Source organism: Mesocricetus auratus, unplaced genomic scaffold, assembly GCF_017639785.1.
Source record: "Mesocricetus auratus isolate SY011 unplaced genomic scaffold, BCM_Maur_2.0 Super-Scaffold_100691, whole genome shotgun sequence".
In the NCBI taxonomy this organism is placed as follows: domain Eukaryota; kingdom Metazoa; phylum Chordata; class Mammalia; order Rodentia; family Cricetidae; genus Mesocricetus; species Mesocricetus auratus.
The window spans coordinates 37853260-37875648 of NW_024429267.1; the positions used below are offsets into that span (position 1 = coordinate 37853260).

At 46.9% G+C, this 22389-nt stretch overlaps 1 protein-coding gene across 6 annotated transcripts; it reads left to right on the forward strand.

Moving 5' to 3' along the window:
- Nme9 (NME/NM23 family member 9) lies at nt 1-21690 on the forward strand. 6 transcript variants are annotated; one of them, XM_040740291.1, is made up of 12 exons: nt 19-100; nt 448-484; nt 4820-4877; nt 8220-8407; nt 9133-9204; nt 11382-11498; nt 12703-12778; nt 15715-15797; nt 16149-16241; nt 17420-17574; nt 18591-18727; nt 21374-21690. In XM_040740291.1, exons 2-12 carry the CDS (start codon nt 452-454, stop codon nt 21421-21423), a joined length of 1062 nt encoding a protein of 353 aa, XP_040596225.1. In that variant the 5' UTR covers nt 19-100; nt 448-451; the 3' UTR covers nt 21424-21690. The 6 variants fall into 6 exon arrangements, 5 of the variants coding, with proteins under 5 accessions (XP_040596225.1, XP_040596226.1, XP_040596227.1 ...); XM_040740292.1 differs by having other exon boundaries at nt 21-100; nt 8304-8407; XR_005874931.1 differs by lacking the exons at nt 18591-18727; nt 21374-21690 and having other exon boundaries at nt 1-100; nt 16149-16362; nt 17420-17553.
- Nucleotides 21691-22389: the final 699 nt, after the last annotated feature.

The following is a 22389-nucleotide window of genomic DNA, read 5'->3' on the forward strand; positions in this document are numbered from 1 at the left end:
TGGTAGCCGTGGGCTGGGTGCTGGGTTGCTAAGACAACCATTGCCAAGACGCTGAGAGTCAAGTTGGAGACTTCTTCGCCTTGTCCAGCCCCGGTATCTGGTATGTACACTGTTTGCAGTAGCTCATTGGGGACTTGTAGGGACAACGGGACCCTCTTCATCGACTCTAATTCTTCAGTGGACACTGTAATGTGACAAACCGCTGGTGCTGCCTGCGGATGCCCTTGGGCTCCTGAGTGAAGAGGCTTTGTAGACAACCCCCTCCCCACAGCCTGGCCATCCCCTGGGCCCCCCGGGAGGAGGAAGGGAAAAGCGAGGGAGGGCCAGAGTACGTCTGTCTGTGTCTCTGTGCATTTTGCATCAGTACATTGATTTATTGGCTCTTTAAAAGAGGCTCTAGGCTTGTTCGTTTGGCAGAGGTTGGAACAGAGTTTGTTTTCTTTGCAGAGCCATGGGTAGCAAGAAGAAGGAAATGGCCCTGCAGGTAAGCCTCTAGGGGTTCTGGCTCCCAGCACTTGGCGGGAGAGGGTGGTGTGGGTATGGGGTGCAGTATAAAGATGACTTTCTACTTGCTAGCAGTATGCTGCCGTGTTCTGGAGCCCGAGTGTCCTACCCTTCTTTTTTAAAGCAGAAATAAATATCTGGAGCACCTAGTACGCAACCTTACATATAAATATATACCCAACCAAGGCAGAAACTCTTAATGGGGCTTTGCAACCATAAGATGCAAATGGGCATTCACGTAAAACCACAAATCTGAGAGAAGATGAAACAGCCTAATCCCCAAGCTTATTTTCTGTTGAATAATAATTGCAGAAATGCACAGTGTACATATCTAGATAGACAGACAGACAGACAGATAAGATAGATATTCCTTGGATCTGGGCAAGCATCTGCGATGACCAGTTTCCCTGCACTGTTTTTGTTCAAACAGAAAGGCTTGAGATGTGTTGTGTGATGAGCATTTGCTTTGTAGACTTTCTTCATTTGCACACAGGACAAGTCAGCTCTCTGCTCCTCCTTTCCTTCTCTGCCCTGCCTCATTGTTTTTGAGACAGGGGTCCTTTATTTAGTTCACCTGTGAAGTGAGGCTGTGTAAATATTCCAAAGAGTCATGAGGCCTTGACATCCTAGGACTGGGGTCTTCTGAGAGTCTCAGTCCCTGTTATTGCTGTGTAAACCATTTCCTCAACCTCTTTGAGTCCTGTAGAGAAGCAGGGCAGGTAACACATAAACTGCCAAGTTATGGTGATGAGACTCCAGATGGTTCCAGGCCATCCTGCATGCACTCACAACAGCCCATGTGCTTCTTAGTTCACCTTTGAATGACCTTTATCCCCTGCGTGGGTGGGGGGAAATAACATTTTTTTTTGGTTTTTCGAGACAGGGTTTCTCTGTATTGTTTTGGAGGCTGTCCTGGAACTCACTCAGTAGACCAGGCTGGCCTTGAACTCACAGAGATCCACCTGCCTCTGCCTCCCGAGTGCTGGGATTAAAGGCGTGCGCCACCAACGCCCGGCTGGGAAATAACATTTGTTAGTGGTGTTTTATACTATTCCTCAGAGTTAAGCATGACCCAGTACTCAAAGTACTTCCATCTGCTGAGGGAGGGAGAAGAGGAGGAAGGGAGAGGAAAGGGAGGGAGGGAGGAGAGAGAGAGAGAGAGAGAGAGAGAGAGAGAGAGAGAGAGAGAGAGAGAGAGAGAGAGAGAGAGAGAGAGAGAGAGAGAGAGAGAAAGGGAGAGGGAGATCTTTCTCCACCTACTCGCTGAATGCATTGTCCAAGAGCCCTAAACAATCCAGGAACCCTGTCTTCTCTTGGTCTTCAAGGTTCTTATTGTGGCTGATACTGAAATCACATGATATCAAGGAATAATCTGGTCAAAAGATGCCAGCCAGTCTGTTCATTCTCTCCAAATGCAGGCCATGGGGAACTTCAAGTATTTTCCATGTTCATATATCCTACACCTAGCGATAAAACAGTTCATCTGGTCCTAGGGCTGGTATGGCTCACTCCATGAAGAGGACCAAGAGGTAGAGAGGTGCCCATGACATCAGTTAAATCTCTGGGTGGTGACAGGGCTCTTTTGTCCTTCCTGTCAACTTGCTTCAGGGCGGTAGCTATGGGGCCAACTCTCACTTAAGGACTCAAGAGATCAAAACACACACACACACACACACACACACACACACGGGGGGGGAGCTTCCTTGAAAATAGAGACCTGTTTTCTATATACATTATATAGTTTCCTGTCATAACTGGTGGATAATACATCCTAGCACAGATCTTTATTTTTTTTATCAGCAACAAGTTGTACAGGGCTGGAGAGATGGCTCAGTGGTTAAGAGCACTAGTTACTCTTCCAGAAGACCTGGGTTCAATTCTAAGCTCCCAAATAATGGCTCACAGCCTTATGAGGAGATCCTCAGCTTCTGGCCCCCTCAGGCACCAGGCATGCAAGAGATACACAGACATATATGCAAGCAAAACACCCATACACATAAAATAAATACATCTTCAAAAAACTTTTTAAAAGAACAAGTTGTAATTTCCATGTGTATAGTGTCAAAGTAGTGCCCTGCCGTTTCTCTTTGCTGTGACAAAGTACTGGACAGAAGCAGCTCAAGAGAGAAGTTTATTTGGGCTCACTGTACAGGGGATAGTCCACCATGGCAGAGAAGAATGGCGACTAGTGGCTCCATCCTCCGCACTGAGAGCTCGAAACATGGCTAGTTACATCTGGATGTGGGTGCTGAGCTACAGAACCCTTAATGCTTATTTAGACTGGCTTTGCCCCAGGTTGTAAAGGCTCCAGAACCTGCTACAATGCCACCACTGGCTTGAGACCAAGAGTTCAAACACAGAAGCCTATGGAGAGGCATCTCACTGTGAAACTGTAACACTCCCTGTAGAAACATGTTAACTAGAAGGAACAGGAGAATCATTGTCTAAGGAGGAGCCTGGCTGACCTCCATGAGTGACCAGTGAGTGTGTTCTCCAATGGGCAGGTAGAAACTACATATCACCTGAATGGCCATGAGGGCAAATCTCTACAGTTTCTCTAACACTCCAAACGAATCCAGGGATACCCCACAAGAGAATAACAGGCACAGGACACCAAGGGTCAGCCACAGAGTAACTGGCAAGTAGTCCCCAAAGAGTCAAGTGATGGGAATCAAACAGGTGCGTGTGTGTGTGTGTGTGTGTGTGTGTGTGTGTGTGTGTGTGTAGGGCAGTGCAGGTGTGCATGTGTGCATGCCATGCACACACCTATACCGGTGCCTGTGTCTGCCAGAGGTTGATGTCAGGTCTTTCTCAGTTGCTTCTCTACCTTATGAAATAGGGTCTGTCCCTGAACCTGGACCTCCCCATTTCAGCTACAAAACTGGCCAATGAGCACCCGGGATCTTCCTGTCTCTATTTGCAGAAGCACACCACCATTCCCCACTTTTTATATAGGTGCTAAGGACCCAAATTTATGTCTTCATATTTGTGCAGTGAGCATTTTACTGAACCATCTCCCCAACTCCCCCATCAGGGGTGATGATGGGATGTCAGATTGACAGTTTATTTTCAGGTAATCAAAAAGTACTCCCAAATATTCTTCATAACAAATGTACTTAAAAAAGATTTATTTATGGGTGCTCTGTCTGTATGTGGTTTGCTAGGAATTGAACACAGGACCTGTGGAAGAGCAGTGGTGCTTTTAAGTGCTGAGCCATCTCTCCAGTCCCTGTACTGGACTTTCAAGTACATGTTATTTTTATATGATTTTGAATATGTTTTAAAATAAAGATATTTTGTGTATATTAGAACAGAGTGGCGATGGATGATATTCATTCCATCTTGTGTTTCATATCTAACATATACCAGAACTCTTTATAAATATGGAAAATGTGGGTGGATGACAACAAACTAATAACTTGTGATACTGAGTGAACATAAACTACAAAGGGAAACTGGAATGTGGGACTTCTTGTGTGCAGATTAACAACATAAGGCAACCCTATGACGCCTGGATAAATAGCATGTAACATTTCTTAATGTCTGAAAATAGCACACACTGATTTTAGATCAATTTTTTTCCTGGAGTGTACGGGGAGAAGAAAGAAGGAAAGAAAGAAAGATTTCCAAGAGGAGACAGTTAGGACTGCATTTGAAAACAATGAAGAGAGAGAGCTGTAACAGGCTGTAGAGGAAAGTTTCTGTCCCACCTAGTCCTGCAGCCATTTAGTTCCAAATAAACAAAGAGAGGAATATATTAATTATAAACTGTTTGACCTATGGCTCAGGCTTCTTATTGGCTAGCTCTCTCTTAATCATTAACCCATTTCTATCAATCTCTGTACCTCCACATGGTCTTGCCTGGCTTCATGCTCCAGGAGCGTCCCTCCTTCTGGCTTTATGTCCCAGGTGTGACCCTCATTCTTTCCTCCTCCCATTCTTCCCCTTCTTCTTCCAAGCCTAGATTTCTCCTCCTATTTATTCTCTCTCCCTGCCTCTTCTTTCTCCTGACTAGCTGTTGGCCATTCAGCTCTTTATTAGACCAATCAGGTGCCTTAGGCAGGCAAGGTGAAACAGATGCAACACATCTCTACATAATTAAACACATATCCTAACATTGTTAAACAAATACAGCACAAACAAAAGTAAAACACCTTTACACAGTTAAAGTAATATTCTACATCGTAAGTGAACGTAAACATAACACATCTTTGCCTAGTAAAAATAATATTCTCCAGCAGAGAAGAATGGAGAGAAGGAAGTGACTTCCTACCTATGCCCTTACTGATGCTGCTTTTGATCCTTCTGGCTGCAGGTCAACATCAACACCCAAGAGCTTTGGGAGGAAATGCTCGGCTCCAAAGGACTGACTGGTGATTCAAAATAAACCCATGTCCCCTGATCCATTCTCTTCAAAATCATTCCAATAATGCATGTGAAGAAGGGATTACAATGAGTGTTACTTTCTTTTAAGCCTGTGACTCAATCCCCAGTACCATATAAACCAGGCACAGTGGCACACATCTGTAATCATAGCATTTGGGAGTTGGATGCAGAATGATCAGAGTTCAAAGTTCATGGCAAATCTGAGGCTAGCTTGGGCTACCTGTGACTCTTGTTTCAAAATGTACAAACAGAAAAAGAACCAGGCAATTTCTTTATGTCTGCATGCACAGTAGCCCTGCCTTATCTACGGTTTCACTCTCCTCTGGTTCAGTTACCTGCATCCTACCACGGTCCCATGGAACATTCCAAAACTATAAGTTCATAATTTTAAAATTGCAAACCATTCTGAGAAGTGCTGTAATTTCATGCCCTCCCACCTGGGACACCAGCCAATCTTTTGTCCAGTGTATCCACATTGTATATACCACCAGTTCATTGTTCTCTTAGAAGCTAGTTATCAAACTGTCTCCATCCTGAAGTGCTTGCATTAGCTTTGGTTCTATCCAGCTTCTGTTCTCCATGGTGTCTTGGAACGTACCTCCTGAGGATAAGGGCTACTGTTATATTTCATTTAGTTGGACACCAGTAAATTCAGTTCCGTGAATGAGTAAGTACTGTCAGGTAACAGGGCTCTATTGGTTTAGAGCCAATCACAGAAAATTTTAATGACTTGTGGCACAAAAGAAGAATGTTCTGGGAGGAAAAATGGGGGTTTTCTGGAACTCCCAGGGATGGAGAAAGAATGAAATATCACAGAGAACTGGAAACAGGCAGGTACTGTACAACCATTGTCAACACCTATGTTCTTTGAATCATCACCCATTGTTGGTTTACCTGTGCAATAGTAGGTTAAACACTTAACACCCTCCAGTGTCTGCAGGTCAGGGTTAAATGCAATCCCACTGGGTGTCTCTGGCCCCAGAGGCTTTCCCAGAGGTCAGTTTGTGTCACAAGTGGAGTTCAGCTTTGGAGTGGACTTGCTTCCAAGCTCTTTCTATGGCTGTTGGTGGACCAGGCTCACTCAGTGGGTATCAGCAGGGTTCACGTCCTCACTGGTTGCTGGTCAGTGGTGATTTCTTGCCACCAGTTTCTGCACAAGGCTACTCACATCATGGTAACTTGCTCCCTCCAGAGCTGGGGCAGTGATGGGACACAGTTGCAACTTGGCTTTTTGTCAATTTAATCTTGTGCTTATAAGAAACCTGCCATGAAGCCCAGCCCACTCCCAAGGTTTGGGGCTGACATAATGGTGTGTGTACCAGGCTAGAGTCTTTGAAGTGCCCACCCTCTGCTATCTCTTCTCTAGGTATTCATTCCTCTTCTCTAGGTATCTCTGCATTCTGTTATTCTCAGCTCTATACTCCTCTATCTGCTTATCTCCATGACCATTCAGCACTCAAGAACGTGCCCTCTGGGCTGGAGAGATGGCTCAGAGGTGAAGAGCACTGACTGCTCTTCCAGAGGTCCTGAGTTCAATTCTCAGCAACCACACAGTGGCCAGTGGCTTACAACCATCTACAATTCAATCTAGTGCCCTCTTCTGGTAAGTAGGCATGTAATAAATAAATAAATAAATCTTAAAAAAAAAAAAAGAACGTGCCCTCTCTCAAAAATCCCATGTCTTCCCAGCCCTTTCCTTTACTGTTTCCTGAGGTGTCCTGAACTGAGACATCTATCTGAGAATGTCATGGGATTTCACAATCATAGTTCTTGTTCCAAGGCCCAGCTGAAAAGTTCCTGCCTCTGTGAAATCTTTCCTGATCTCCACTTTCCTCCTCCTGGGACTCTCCCAGGGCTCTGTCAAGTTCCCCACCATATTTCCAGTTTGGCATAGCCTGTCTGTCACCCCAAACTCTAATGCAACACTATTAGCTTTTTCATTTGGCATCTGTGGCAGATTTGTCCAAGCCCAGAGCCAAATGGATATTATTAAATAATGTTAGTCCCATTGATCCAGTGTGTGTGGGTGTGAGTGTTGGCACACTCTCCAGTTGGGGAGATTATGAAGCCTTTTTGATGGTGCCAAGACTTAACTGTTGTACCCATGTGTCTGGTCTGAGCAGTTGAATATAATCTTTTATATTTCCTGAGCACTGACTATGCCAGGCCTACTCTTAGTAGTTTGATGGTGGAAAGCTCCTGTAAGACCTTCTCTTACTGGGCAGGTTAGAGAAACGAATGCACACACACACACACACACACACACACACACACACACACACACACACCGGTGGGGCAATGGGTGAGAGAGAATTGATCTTTCTGGCATCAGTAGAAACTTGTTTCCAAAGCTATCCATAAGTCTCATCTGCTTTGGCCCTTTCTCGTCCGCCTTCAAATTCACACAGAATTAGGAGCCTCCCAAGTGTCCTCTGCTTTGCTTCCTGTCTGTCAGAATGAAATAAATCGTTATGCTCTTCCTCTCCAGCATTCCCACCCTCTCCCCCCTGCACTCATGTGACCACCCAGTCAGTCTTTGTCCTCACCACCCCTCCCAGAGCCAAGGAAGAGAGAGGATGAGGAGCTGGTGGAAGGTATCAGAGAGACAGAAGCTGGCAGACGCTGGCCTCGGAGGCATCAGTACAGACACCATTCCTTTTCCTTTGGGGCTTGAACTTGCCTTCCTCAGCAGAACTGTTTACAGCATCCTCAGTCTTCAGAGACATTTTCTTTATTTCATCCAAGTGCAGTTTTGCCTGTGGTGTGTTGGAATCTAAACATCTGTCTTGTTCTCAAAGTTATGAAGGTCTTGTTCTCAAAAGAGCTCCGAACCTGACTCTTAGAATAGATGCCAAAGAGGCTCAAGTCCCCCTTCCTCAAGTCATCCTGATGTCTTTTTGATCTCTTGTCCCAAGTTTTCTAATAGGTAATGGGAAACCATGTTTCCTATCAGTGAATAAGAGTCAACAGGATGCTGCCTGGTTACTTGCTACTTTTGGAGTAGTTTGCAGTCCCTTCAGGTATTCACTGAGTAACATTCTGGTCCATGCCTGATTTCCTCTGCCCCAAGGTAAAGGGATAACCTTAAAACATGTTTCTTCTTCTATCTATACTCATTCCATCTCTTCCTCCCCACTCCTTTTTTTAAAGATAGGATTGCATGTAAAACAAACTCACTTGGAGTTAAGGATGGTCTTGAACATCTCATCTTCCTGCCTCCAACTCCCAACTGTTGCCACCGTACGAAGCTACTTCAGAAATATTTCAGATCCAGAATGGCATGTTGGAATGAGGGATGGTTCTGGTTTATGCTCAGTTCTAATCTCTAGGTTGCAGGGAGTGGAGGTGTGAGAGCAGACCGTCTGCAAGGACATGGCTGTCTGCTGAACATTGTCACTCCTTGGCTCCTACAGTTGTGGACGTCTACCAGGGCTGGTGTGGCCCCTGCAAACCTGTGCTTAGCCTCTTCCAGAAGATGAGAATCGAGGTTGGTTTGGACCGTCTCCATTTTGCTCTGGTAAGATTCCTTCTTAGCAAAAAGTCACACAACAGTGTAAACAAATTAAACATGGAAGAAACACAGGGCAAGATCTCCAAGCTGCCCTTTTCAAATAGAAAGGCACCAATTGTCACAGTATCGTGTGTCACCAATCTCACCGCCAAGCTGTACGCTGGGAAGGAACACATGTCACTCAGATGCATCTGCATATCCATCTTAGCTAGTGAGCACTGCTGGCCAAAATGTCACTTTCAGAGCCCAGTGTTTCAAGACTTCTATCCTCTCTGATAAAGGGGATCTTTTAGCAAATGTTTGCTCAAAGTACAAAATTGGGAATCTCATAGAGGTGTGAAAGAGACACTGCTGACATACTGCACACCAAGGTCCACAGACACTAAAGACAACAGGGCTTACCTACTAATCCATCAGGAGGCCAGACTCCAAGGACCACAGAAAGTGACAGGATGCCTATGACTTTTACTCCTGTCATTGCCAGTCATGACCATAGGAGGATGTCAGATGGTGGGGTACACTGAACCAGTCCAGTAGCTCAGTGGTGAGCCAGAGAAGCTCATCTCCTTCCCTCTTGGCTCTTCAAGATAATGCCACTGGCATAACTGTCACCAGTATGTTGACAAGACAGCAGCTGGGTTTCATTCAGGAGGTCAATCACGAGGACATGAGTTGCTGTGACCTTTCACTGGCTGCACCTAGGGTACCTGATGACAGCTTGCTTCCTTCAGGCAGAGGCTGACTGTCTTGATGTTCTGGAAAAATACCGAGGGAAGTGCGAGCCAACCTTTCTGTTCTACGCGGTAAGTATCTTTGCAGAAGTAGAATGGCTACAGGGCTTCTTTTATTGTTTTATTAATGATTAAAGCTTGGGAGTCAGATATTAGGGTATAAACATGATAGGTCCACAGAGTAATAGAGATCAGCTGCCCTCCTCTCCACCTTCCTAGATCAAAACGACCGGGGAATCTTTGCAAGCTCCCCCTTATTCCTCTTTGTGTCTCTTTATCTTCCTCTGGGTTGGCCAGAAAACTCTATGGTTTATTCTGGCCAGCTGATTGTGGACTCTGCCCACTGAATCAAGGTTTAACTTTATTGGCGGTCTCTGATAGACAACACAAGCAATCCCACAACCGTTTCTTGACTACAACTCTGGTGTTCAGTTTGATACATCAGTCCTCTGGAGACACCATGAAGCCTCAGCCATGCTAAGGGGTGATGCTGTCCCTGCCACACCCTCTAGATTGATTCACTAAGTCTACTAAAAAATGGGCATGCACAGGTGTGTTCATTCCTGCCCGGGGGCCCTGTGCTGCCAGAGATGAAAGACCAAGTTCCATGATGGCCACTGGTAGCTGGACAGCCTTCCTAAGTGAATGCGTATGACAAAAGACACACATCCTGGAACGCACATAGTCAGACTTGGACACACTAGATTTTGCAGAGCATAGTTTTGAGATTTCTCTTCTTGGCCTAGGGAAACTTTCAGGGGAAATGAACGTAGTATAGAGAAGCTGTGTGTTTGCCTTGATAACCACAGTGTGAGATGAAAGAGAGGGAGCCTCCTGGGAACCAATAGTTCTATGGTGACAAATGACTTGGATGGCTTCATATGTGCCATTCATGGCCAGCTCCATGCCCCTTAGAGTCTACTGTTGCATCCCTGACTTCCCAAGTTGTGGCCACCTGCCAGACTCAGGAGGCAGCTGGTGGATAGGTTGATACAGCATCAGCCCCGCCCTCTCATGGTAGTCAGGGAAACCAGGGTCTGCTCTCCCAGGTCTCCTGATAGCCAGCCCGGGTTACTCAGTTCAGCTCAGCTCTTAGCCTCAGCGCCTTGAGTGCCACATATTAGAAACTTAATTTAATTTTGTATTACATTGTGTGTGTGTGTGTGTGCACATGCTACAGCAGTCACGTGAAGGTCAGATGACAGCTGGTTCTCTCCTTCCACCACGTGGGTCCTGGACATTGAACTCTGATCATCATCTTTGACAGGAAACATCTTTACCTGCTGAGCCATCTTGCCAGCCCCACGTTAGAAACTTAGGCTAAAATGTCCCTTGATCTTGTCCTTTGGTAGTGAGACCCAGTTTATGTAGGGCTTGTGGGGAAAAAGAAACTTTTAGTGGGAAGGAGATGGTCACACCCACTCAGCCACTCTGGCTATCGGCGCTGTCACAGAACGCAGTCCTTACCAAAGTTATGTGATTGCTTGGACCAACGGTGGTTAAAGCATAAATCACAATCACCTGTGGGGGATTCAGGCCACAGTCTCCAACCCATGGTGGCCCATGAGGGGGATGGAGAGAAATAGAAGCAGGGCCATTCTCTAGGAGCTGCTCCTCGGACCCATTTCTCAGTTATATACATGGAGAAACTGAAAGGGAAAACTCAGGTCCACCCTCGGTGTGACCACTACAAAGTCCTCCCAGTACTGGGAACTGACTCTTCTGCTTCCACGCTGACAAGCTTCAAACACGAAGTCCTCTGTGGTTTTATCCTGGTTGTGTGTTTGGAGTGACCACTCCGCTGCACTTTCACTGAGGCAGACAGATCTTATGTCTCTCTCAAGTTAATGAGTGTAGTCTTTGCCTCAGTCTGAGTGCTCGGTATAGTAAGTACTCAATAAATATCTGTCAGTAAGCCACATATAAGTCACATTTAGTCTCACACCTCTCTGCGAATTGTTACTAACTGCCAGTTTCCCTGAAGGAAGCTTTAACAAGATGAGTGTCAGGGAGAAAAGGCCAGTGTCAGGGAGACGTGGTGATCAGAGAGAAATCTTTTAAGAACTAAGGGCCAAATTGAGGGCCTTATGGTGGGCTGGACTCCAGGAAGGGGCAACAGGAGTGAGGGAGGAGGACGTGGGCCTGGGGTTGGTGAACCTTGACCTTTGGCTTAGCCTTAGACGTCCCTGTCTCCTGCAATCCATGACCGGCTGTGAAGAGGATTTCATGTGGTCCGTCACACATTCCAGGGAGGAGAATTGGTGGCCACGGTGAAGGGAGCCAACGCCCCACTGCTTCGGAAGACCATCTTACACCAGCTGGAGGTGGAGAAGAAGGCTCTGGCTGAAGGCAGGGAACGGAGCGTGGTAAGTGGAAGTCACGTGTCCTCCTGGCAGGCTCACAGATATGCTCCCATAGAGCTCCTCCCCAGTGGGGAAGCCTCTGTGTCCTCCACTGGACCCGTTCTTCACCCAGGCGGTGAGAGAATGCACATTCTGAAGTCCCTTTCTTTCCAGAGCCCCTGGAACTTCTTTCATCCGTTTCCCTTTCACTCACAACTTAAACTCAGTCATGACTTCAAGGAGGGAGACAAGTTTGCAAAACTGAGTAGTGACTTAGCCCATAGCAATCGATTTTTAAATGGAAAAGTTCATTTTGACTCACAGCTTAGGCTTCAGTCCACAGACAGCTGGGTCTGTTGATTTTGAGTCAGTGCTGAGGCAGCATTTGGTGAAGGCTGTTCATCTCAGGGAGACTGGAGAGAATAACTTCCTCCCCAAATCTCCTTCAAGTACACTCCCCTAGTGACATTTATGACTCCACCTCTTCGAGTCCTACCATCTTGCCAAACTAAGGACCATGAGTTTAATGCATGGGTTTTTGGGGAACACCCAAACTACAACAGATAGATAGGAGGATCTTCTCCCACCCTCATGGTAAAGTCTCTCCTAGTGACCCACACACTCAAATCCCTAAAGGTTTTTAGCTGTGAGCACACACAGGTCATTTCCTGAATTTAGAAATGTAGCTGCCATTACTATGAGAGACAGGATCAGCCTAAACTATTTCCATAACAATACAGAATGTACCATCTTCACAGTCAATCGGCAATCTTTAAAACATCCGTACACCATAGGTATGTGGAGGTGCTTCCAGGCACTTCGTGCATCTGCCAAGAACATACTGTTGGGTGGTGTTCACTGTTCAAGCCTTCATACTAAGTTCCAAAGAGCACAGTCCCCTCTCTAGAATTCATAGACTCGGGTCATACTTCCACGTCTCTAAAGATCCCAGCCTTGTTTCCCTAAGAAGGAAGACCACACACTCACCTTTTTCACAAGCTGCCTCTGGGAAAATGGTCTGTGCCTTTATTTCTCTGCACTGGGTGGCACACCCCTTGTATTTGAACACCAACTGCCCATTCTTTACCTTAGTCTCTACTTGTGCTTGGTTAAGAGGCAGACTCAAGACCAGCAAGGATTTCCCCCACCATCCAGCTACTAGAAAGGCCCCCGTTGCCCATAATTTTCATTGGCTAACTCCTTTCTACTCATGACTGATTTGTCCTAGGTTACTGATGAGGTTCTTTCTGGTGCAGCCAAGTGCCCTCCCCACGAAAAGGATGATGGTGAAGAAGGGGACATAGGTGAGTGCAGAGACAATGAGCAAGGTGCATTCTGATTTGACGCACACCTTAAACAAGTGAGTCACCAGGCTGCTGGGACATCTCAGTTCTAGGAAACTGGCCATGAGTATTCTGTCTTCAGCACTTGGCTTCAACCAACCGGGATCTCCCTTCTGCCCTCTGGTAGCATCAGGAGTACATTTGGCAGCTGTCAGATGATACTCAAATATGACTTCGATGGCAGTCATTAGACTCAGGAAATGATCCTTCTAGAAACTTTAGTAATAACAGAAGAGAGCAATGAGTTCTGATTTGGAGAGTTCAAGTGTCACTTTCTGCCTCTTTGGGAAACACAGGAGCCCCCCCTCCATGGCCTTGCTTCCTCTGCTCACATCCCCGCCCTTTCTCTCCCTCATTCTCTAGCCATCACCACGGGTTTCATAGGCACTGTGCCTCTTCCGGAGCCTTCCTAGGAGAAGAATACCCTGGCTGTGTGTGAGGACCAGTGTCAGACAGGCTGCTGCTAGGAAGGTGCCTTGTGTTAGCAACTAAGATGCCAGGGAACCCGGACAGGATGCCAGTGAACTAGACTGGATGCCAAGAACCCGGGGCAGGGGGCAGCTGGCGGGAGGAAGCTTTAAAACTCTCATCACATAATACTCATGTTTTTTTCTCCTGGGTGCTCAGTAAGGACTGTTGGATTGGAGTCTGACAAGGCAGGAAGCATGCCTTAGGAAAGCCAGGAAACCACGGAGAAGACAGTCTGTGAATTGACTCCCATAGGAAATATTCTTTCTGTATTGTTGCCTCTTCCCTCCTCTGTCATATCCTCTGCAGCCTCTTTGACCCAGAAAACCACATGGAACTCTCTCTCTCCCTTAGGCTAGGATCTGTGAACCTTGTCCTCGTCTCGGAGCCACTCCTCACCTTCACTCCTGCCGACGTGGTGTGGTCTGCCTCTGAAACCACTGCTCCTGAAAGGGCACCCCTGAGAGGCACAGGGGCAGTCTGTTGCCACAGGCCACCACAGCCTCTTCCTGCAGAGAAGGAAGGATGATACTCATGGTGTTGGTGTTGGTGTGCCCTCCTTCTCAATGCCCCCACTCTGTGTGTGTGTTTATCTGGAGAGGGGACCTAGGCCTTCATGCATGCTAGACCAGTCTCTCTGAGCTACAGCTCACGTCCCCACCCTCTGGCTTCTGAGATAACATCTTTGTATTTCTCTGACCTCTTTTCCTGGGCTTCCCCTTTGGTCTGAAGCTGGGCCTCATCTCTTCTTTCTCTACACTTCAGTGATCTCATGAGCCCACCAATTCATCACAGAACCAATCGTAACAGTACTCTAATGTCAAGTGTTCATAGTCTATCAGAAATGGTAGCCATAGAAACATTAGCAGGTGGTTGCTTAGGGTGACACACACTGTGCAAGGCAGCCTTTCTGTCGCCATATGAAATACCTGGGAATAATCACCTTATATAGGCAAGATGTCTATGTTGGTTCAGAGTTTTGGAGTTTCAGCCTATAATCAGTTGGTCCTGATGCTTTGGGGCCCAGGGTAAGCAGCACAGGGTGGGAGCATTGGTAGAGCAGGTATCCCACCACGAGGAAGCAAACAAGAGGGCAAGCAGCTGGAGCACCACAACCTCTGCAAGAGCAGAAGCCTTGTGCCTGGTCCCAGCTTTCAAAGGTTCACCCACCTCCCAACAGGGCCACAGGCTGCGGACCATGTGACTGGTCCCAGCTTTCAAAGGTTCACCCACCTCCCAACAGGGGCACAGGCTGCAGACCAAACCTTTAGCATCCGGGCCCAAAGAAGACATTTGTCCAATGGATGGCATATACTTATTTAGTAAGGCTTTCCAGATATTCCCAGTAGAAACTCTCCTTAGATGCAGCTGATTTTGTTTTGTTGTGGCACAACAGATATAAAAGTTGAGAAACAGGAACTAGAGAGTGGGAAATGTTGATTTGGGAGAGAATGCTGATAACTTACCAAGGCCAAGTTCAATGTAACTAGGAACCCTATAGAGATGGGGTCCGGGGATGGACAAAGCTTTCCCTGAAGTTCCCCACAGCTTGGACCTAAGAGGCCTCTGATCATCAGGGTTGATCCCCAGCACAGCCAAATTAAAGCTACAACCAAAACAAAATTAAAAAGCTCAAGCTGCTCTATCTGACCTTCTCATGGGTAACTTGAAGTAAGGCAGGGAGGTTTGAAGCTACAGTTTACTAGTGTGTGCTCAAGTTGAGAAGTACAAAGTTCGTGCAGGGCTTGGGACAACCATTTCTGCCACTTGGCAAGAAAGGCAAAAAGCAGAGGGGGCTGGAGGAAGGCTGGGTGGTTAAGAGCATTGGCTTCTCTTCCAGAAGACTCAGCTGCGATTCCCAGCACTCACGTGGCAGTTAACAACTGTCTGGAAGTCCAGTCCCAGTGGACCCAATGCCGTCTTCTGGCCTCCATGGGTACGATGCCCACGGTGCACAGGCAGACATATAGGCAAAACATCCGTACACATAAAATAATTTATTTTGCAGAAGCAAAGGAGTCAGGAGAGTGAGAAGAGAGCAAGGCGGACAGCAGTTAAAGCTGAGACCCATAAGAGGGGGTGAGGAAGTCATAAGGGTGTCACCTTTAGTCTTCTGTGTTCCCTGCTCCGGGCAACTCATTCCGTCATCCCAAGTTTCTGTCCCTGAACAGTCTTTTGAAAATGGTCACCCCTATGTGCCCCCAGACCAGAGTTCAGAGAGTCAGTCTCTGTCCCTCTCAGGCTGGGGTTCCTGGCTGTGGTCTAGTGTCAGATTGGTGCCATTTGCCACAGTCTAGGTACAGCCTAGAGGCCAGAGGTTGGAAGCTGGTACTTGGTGTGATGGTGCCAGTACCGAAGCAACACTGTTCCTACAAATGACCTCCTGAGAGCCTCAAGCATCTGACAGTGCCACCCTTGGCTCATTTCAGTGTCATCGGAGAAGACCTGTACATTAGCCATCATTAAGCCAGATGCAGTGGCCCACGGAAAGGCCGATGAGATCATCATGAAGGTAGGAGATACAAGACTTACATGTTCTCAGGTCCCCCTGCAGTGGATACACAGAGATGGGGGTGGTGGCATCTGTGCTGTATTGGGGGAACAGGGGCTTCTGATGAGTTATAACTCAAACTTTATCCCAGGTTGGGACGATATTAGATTATTAGATCTGGGAGCAGGTGCTGGGGTGGGGCTAAGGACCTGCAAGGTTTCTAATATTGCCCAACTTTATATTTTAAATCTTTCCATTAGGATCACTGTAAATGTGGGCTTTAGTCACATTTGCAGAACACACACCTGTATGTACACACGTGTGTGTGTGTGTGTGTGTGTGTGTGTGTGTATGTGTGTGTGTATTCTGCAGATCCAGGAAGCAGGATTTGACATTTTGTCAAACGAAGAGAGAACCCTGACAGAAGCTGAAATGCAAGTGTTCTATCAACACAGAGCCGGGGAGGTCAGCTCATCTGCTCCTATTGGTCCATATAACTCTCATTTCCCCTCCTCCAAACCATGCTGATAGGTTGACAGGAGTTAGGAGGAGCAATATGAAGAGCAAGAATATGAACGGCAAGTAGGTGGGTAATGAATTATACTTGGAATTATTAGAGCCTATACAGCTCAAGTATTATGCCTGCAAGAAAAACAGTTCAACTGTAAGTAATGGAATAAAGACTTTTATTAGGAGGGTGCTCCATAACTCTCAGAATTCATGAAAGAACATGAAAAAGTTCAATAAGAGAACTTGGAGAGAAGAGAAGCCAAGAAAGTTCTAGGGCCCACAGGAACCAAGGCAGTAGGCAAATCACTCATGACATCACCAACTGCCACTTTAGTCTACATGCTTTTTCTGCTTGCTTCTGCTTATGAGTTGCCTACTTGGGGAGTGTGGCAGACCACTCTTAGGTCCAGCACCACTTCCTAAGTCAGAGATGTGATGGTTGCTAAGGATCATGGCTGTGAAATGAGGAACAAATGAAAGGACAGAGAGATCTTCCCCAAAGGAAACCCAGGATACTGTCAGAGAAGGAGAAACGGGAGGGGAATCCCGTGTACACTGTGCCCTTGGAGATCCAACACCCATATAGTACATATCTGTAGCATCAGTTCTAATAGGTCTTAATGAAAACCCAGAGTCAGACATTGGGGAAAATGCTGAGAGATCAGAGAGATGAGGGAAGAGCGATGAGGGAGCAAAACCACAGCCACCTTACCTACTCAACTTCCCAGCCGAAATGAGACTGAGCTCTGTCTCCTGCACTATCACTTCTTCTCTTGGCCCAGTCATATCACTTCCTGTCTGTCTGTACAGACCTCCAGACCTCTATGGTTAACTAGTGACTAGATCCACCCTCTGACCTTCAGACATGCTTTATTTGTTAAAAGTACAAACAAGATATCAACCACACATATCCATATATACATAATGTTTTTAGCATGCACCTACCCACCTGGTTCACCTTGCTGGGGTGAGGCTGGTGACCACCATCACAGTAGGCAGACATGGCTGTGTGTCCATGAGTATACAAGGCTGTTTATAACTCCCTTTCAGGCTGTGGGTAGTTTGGGTTCACTGGCTTCTTCAGCTATCAGTAACCCCTGCCCTAGGTCACTGTTTCTCTTCCCTGTGCCTAGGAGGCATTTGAGAAGCTAGTCCGTCATATGTGCAGTGGACCCAGCCACCTCCTGATCCTCACCAAGACCGAGGGCACCGAGGATGTAGTCACTGCTTGGCGAGCCTTCCTGGGGCCTTGTGACCCCAATGTGGCCAGGAAGGAGCACCCTGAAAGGTGACACCAGCTGTAGTTCCTTCATCCACCTCAAGTTGACACTTCATTTAGTGTTTGGTTTGGAATTGTGGGTGACACTGTCAGCTCTCTGGTGGCCAGGAAGTCCCCTTCTATACATATGGGAAGTCTTGGACATCTTCCTACCCTGATTGAGTTTCCCGGTCTTTGCTGATTATTCCCACCCCCTCACAGTCACTGACCTCAGGGACCCAGACAAGCCTGCCAAGTCAAAGGTTCGTTCAGCATGGCCTGTACTGTAGACTTGACTCCCACAGCCCACTGGAGTAAGCTTCCTGTTCAGCACACCTACCAGGACCTGTATAGCCTGCTCTCTGACTCAGTGAGCAACTTAGCCTGGAGTCATAGTGCCAAATCCATGGGTCCTGGCCTTTGAGGTGACAGACACATGGACAGACAACAGGAAAGAACTTAGCTAAAAGCTAAAGCCCTTGAGCTGTACCTTGCAGATATAAGGGACAAGAGCATCTAACTGAGGCTAAGTAAAGCAGCCAAGGGCTTGGACCTCAGGTCACCACTTAATGGGTCAAGTCCCTCCTTGGCTTCAGTTCCCTAGACTGCAAAGTGGGGATAACCAAGATCAGTGTTCAGAGGCGTTTAGAGCTGTGCTCAGCACATAGGTCCTACCTAGCTAGCACTACCAACGATAAAGTTCTTATCAAAATTAGTCATTGGGGACCTTGTGGTGAAATGGGAGCACGTCACATCTGACTCCTAAATTAGTTATGAAGAACTGTATGACACACCACATGGTGCTGGCCCTAGGCAGTGAGCCAACACAGTGGGAATTATCTCCCCCTGGGCAGAGGCGAAATGCAGCTAGATCCTGTGTGTAATGTCCCTGGCCAGCAGTTGCTGGCATGGCTGCTCTTCTTGGATTCTCTACAAAGAGCAAGCACCCTCAAGCTGACTGGTAGCTGGTGGTCCTGCTCCAGACAGCAAAGCATTTCTTTTCAAGTGAAGTAATTGTTTCTTTTCCATTGTACCAATGCTCCCAGTCTCCGGGCTCAGTATGGCACAGAAATGCCCTTTAATGCTGTTCATGGAAGCCGGGACAGAGAAGATGCCAACAGAGAGCTGGCCCTGCTCTTCCCCAGCTTCAAGCTTTCCAGAAAAGACATGGAAGCCCCACAGGGTAAGTTGTCAAGGCAGATTTCTTTATTAAATCTGAGGTGAAAGCCATTTACAATTATGCATGTGTGAGACTGACAGTTTGCCTCCTAATTAGCAAATAAAATTCTGTTCTGAAACCCAGGTCACGGTGTAAATGGTGTCAGCATTAAATCACTCAGTTTATTCATTGAGCATTAGGGCACTTTCTAAATACCACACTGGGCTTTCTGCTTATTGTGGTATTTAGTTCCATTGTAAAGACACTTTGTCTTTCTGCAAACCATGAGGAAAATCTCTTTAAACAAAATTTAAAATCTATTTTTATAATTTCACATATGCATGCTTTGCATACTTATCACTTTCATCTCCCACTGGCTTACTCCTCCCCTACCTGGGTTGTTACCAGGCACTGGTCCCGTCCTCTTGGAGAGGATCCTGAATCCATGCAGATGGCACTTGGCTATCCTACCAACACCGTGTATCTTCTGCCCATCCCACACTCTCATCTCCCTAGTCTCCAAGGCCACCTTCCCTGCCTAAACGTTTCCATCCACTGTCTTCTTAATTATGTTCTACTATATGCCTTTCCTTAATTCTTACCTCACATCACCTTGCTTCCTTGATTGCACAGTCCATGTGATACGAATCATACTGAGGAGTTGATACTATGATTCTTGTGTGAGTGAGCATGTGACATTTGTCCATTTGGGTCTGGGTTACCTTACTTAACATATTTTCCTCCATTTCTCTGCAAATTTCATTTTTCTTTATAGCTGAGTAATATCCTACTGTGATTGTACAAACCTTGATTATTTATCAATTACTTCTATATTTTAGCCCTGTGAATAGGGCAGCAGTGAACAAAGGCCATTATCCCTGTCATAGGGCATAGAGTCCTTTGGACATGTGCTTAGAGTGGTATATATATTTGAGAACCTTTAGGCATGTGCTCAAGAATAGTATATGTATTTGTAACCCCGGCCCCGTCCTAGAACTCGCTCTGTAGACTAGGCTGGCCTCAAACTCACAGAGATCTGCCTGCCTCTGCCTCCAGAGTGCTAGGATTAAAGGCATGTGCCACCAATGCCCGGCATTAAAAGTAGTTTTAATCTGCATTTTTTAATGGCTGAAGTTGCTCAACACCTTGAAAGTGTTTTAATCATAGGTAAAATTTTAATAACGTTCTCAAACTTACTTCAAAGCCCTACCCCCTTCCCTGGCAGGCTTGCTGAGAAGCCAATGCTGCAATAGAAGGGTTCCTTCTGGAGCTGCCTACGGCCTTGGACCCCTCAGCCAACATTACAGTGGGTGATGAAGGCTCAGTATCTTTCCCTCCATGGGATGCACTCACAAGGCCTGGGAAAGACAGGCCAGGCCAGGCCATCATCTTCTCCAGATCCGGGTGGGAAACCGGAATCTAGGTGTGCAGAATTGGGTTCGGGTAGCACTGAGGCTACAATGAGGGGTAGGAAATGAAGAGTCTAGGAAAAACCAAAGGATGTAAAGGTTAGTTTCTTAAGAGGAGGCAAGCCGGTGCTTTAATTACAGCACTCTGGAGACAGAGGCAGGTAGATCTGAGTTCGAGGCCAGCCTGGTCTACACAGTTCCAGAACAGCCTCCAAAGCAACAGAGAAATCCTGTCTTGAAAATCAACAATAAAACAAAACAAAAAAACCAAAACCACCACCATCTCCACCAAAACAACCAAACAACAAAAACAAAACACCAAACAGATAAAACAAATCATCAATCAGGAAAGAGCTTCACAGAGATCTAAAGTATGCATCACCTGTGTGTTTGGATTTTGTTTACCTCATGCTTACGATCTCAATGGCTAAAGCTCATCATGTCAGCATGGGTGAGGTGGGAGCTGAGGAATACACTCCATTTAGCGATTCAGGAGACCCTGGGGAGTGTGGCTCTGTGGGAATCAGAGACCCAAGTATACACAGCCAAGCACCAGTGGACGGTCCTGCCAGAGACAGCTTCCTTCAGACCCATGATGCGTTGTCATCCATTGGAGAGCATGGCTGGAGGCAAGAAAGTGTAACTCGGGCCAACGTGGGGTACGTGGAAGTGAACTGGCTGGAAACAACTGCGTAGGGGTCCTGGGTTGTCCTGGACCTGACATGGTGGCCTTGGCTCATACAGCAAGGGTGATAATTCTGGAAGGATCTAAGTCCAGATCACACTTGGCTCCTGTGAAGCAGCCTCACTGAGAGGTGCAGGCACTGTCACTGGCCCAGCACTTTCCCATTACAGGTTCTGGAGGCAAATCCCAGCCCCACTATTCATCAGCTAAGCAGCTCTGGAAAGTTACTTACCTGTCCTGGGTCCATGCCTTCATGTGTGAAATGGAGACAGTGACAGGCCCATTAAAACCCCAAACTAATAATTACAAATCAGCATCTTCCTCACAGATCTGTTGTGAAGATGAAAGGAGACAGGATGTAAAGGCCTAGCCTGTGACGGACCTACCTCAACTGTTCATTTAAAATTCTGTATTCATCTCTCCTAACACACTCATTAGGACCCCCTTGGCTATCTGTCCTGTTGACACATTCCAGATGTGTCCTTTTTGGGGGGGGGTGGGGGTGGGGGTGGCAGGAGTCCAGGGCTACGGCTGTTTCAGCAGTCTTACAGAACCATGTCACTGCCCTCCCCCCAGGTCCTGAGTCTCAAAGGGTGGTGAGCCCCATGGAGGCCCTTTGCATCTGAGTGTATCTGAGGACGGGGACACTACTGTCTGCTGCCAGGATCAAGGCCACAAGAGGAGTCATCAATATGCTCATGTCTGCACAGAAGGACCTCCAGAGGTTGATTTCAGAGAACCAGTGTTCTTGGTTCAGCCCTATGTTGTAGACAATGGAAATAACTATATAGACTTCCCTGCCTTACTAAACAGTCTACTGAACATACCCTGCCCTCCAGTCACCTCACAGGACACTGAATCTCCCCAACAGTAAATCTACTGCTTTGAGCCTAGCTTGGCACCTTAAAGAGATGTATTTTGTGTGGGGTTGTATGTGTTATGTGTGGGCGTGGGCACAGGTCAGATGACAACTTAAGAAAGTCGATTATCTCCTTCTACTATGTGGGTCCTGGGTATCTAAAGGCCATCAGGCATGGCAGCAGGTACTTTACTTGCTGGGCCATCCACCTCAGCAGCTCCAACTTTGTAACTTGATTAGAAATTAACTCGCTAGGTATGACACTGCCACATACTGCCACAGGACAGTTATGAACAGGCTTCGGTACAGCCCATGTTACCTACTCAAGTCACAGGGGCAGGCACTAACCCCACAGTTCATGGCACACCAAGACATGCTCCTAAAACAGTGCTGTTGCATGTGGGGCCGAGGCTAATTTAACACTTTCCTATTTCTTTGGCTTCTGACTGGGCTAAAGTTCAGTTTTAGGAGCCAATCACATGCTCCCGTGGGGCCAGTCAGCCTCGGTTTTCACTGAGTTGCTGCCTCAGCTGCCCTTTCTTTCTCTGAGGGATGCAAGATTTTAGGAAGAAGTATCTTAGGACCCTGTGATGTTACCACAAACATGGCCACCCGTGACCACCTTGTTCATGCATTATTTGTTCACTGGCAGAGCCCAGGCTCTCACTGCTCGGAGAGGCTTTGCTCTTCCACCATGAGGAAAATGCCAGCACTTTCTTTTGCTCGTCTTCTC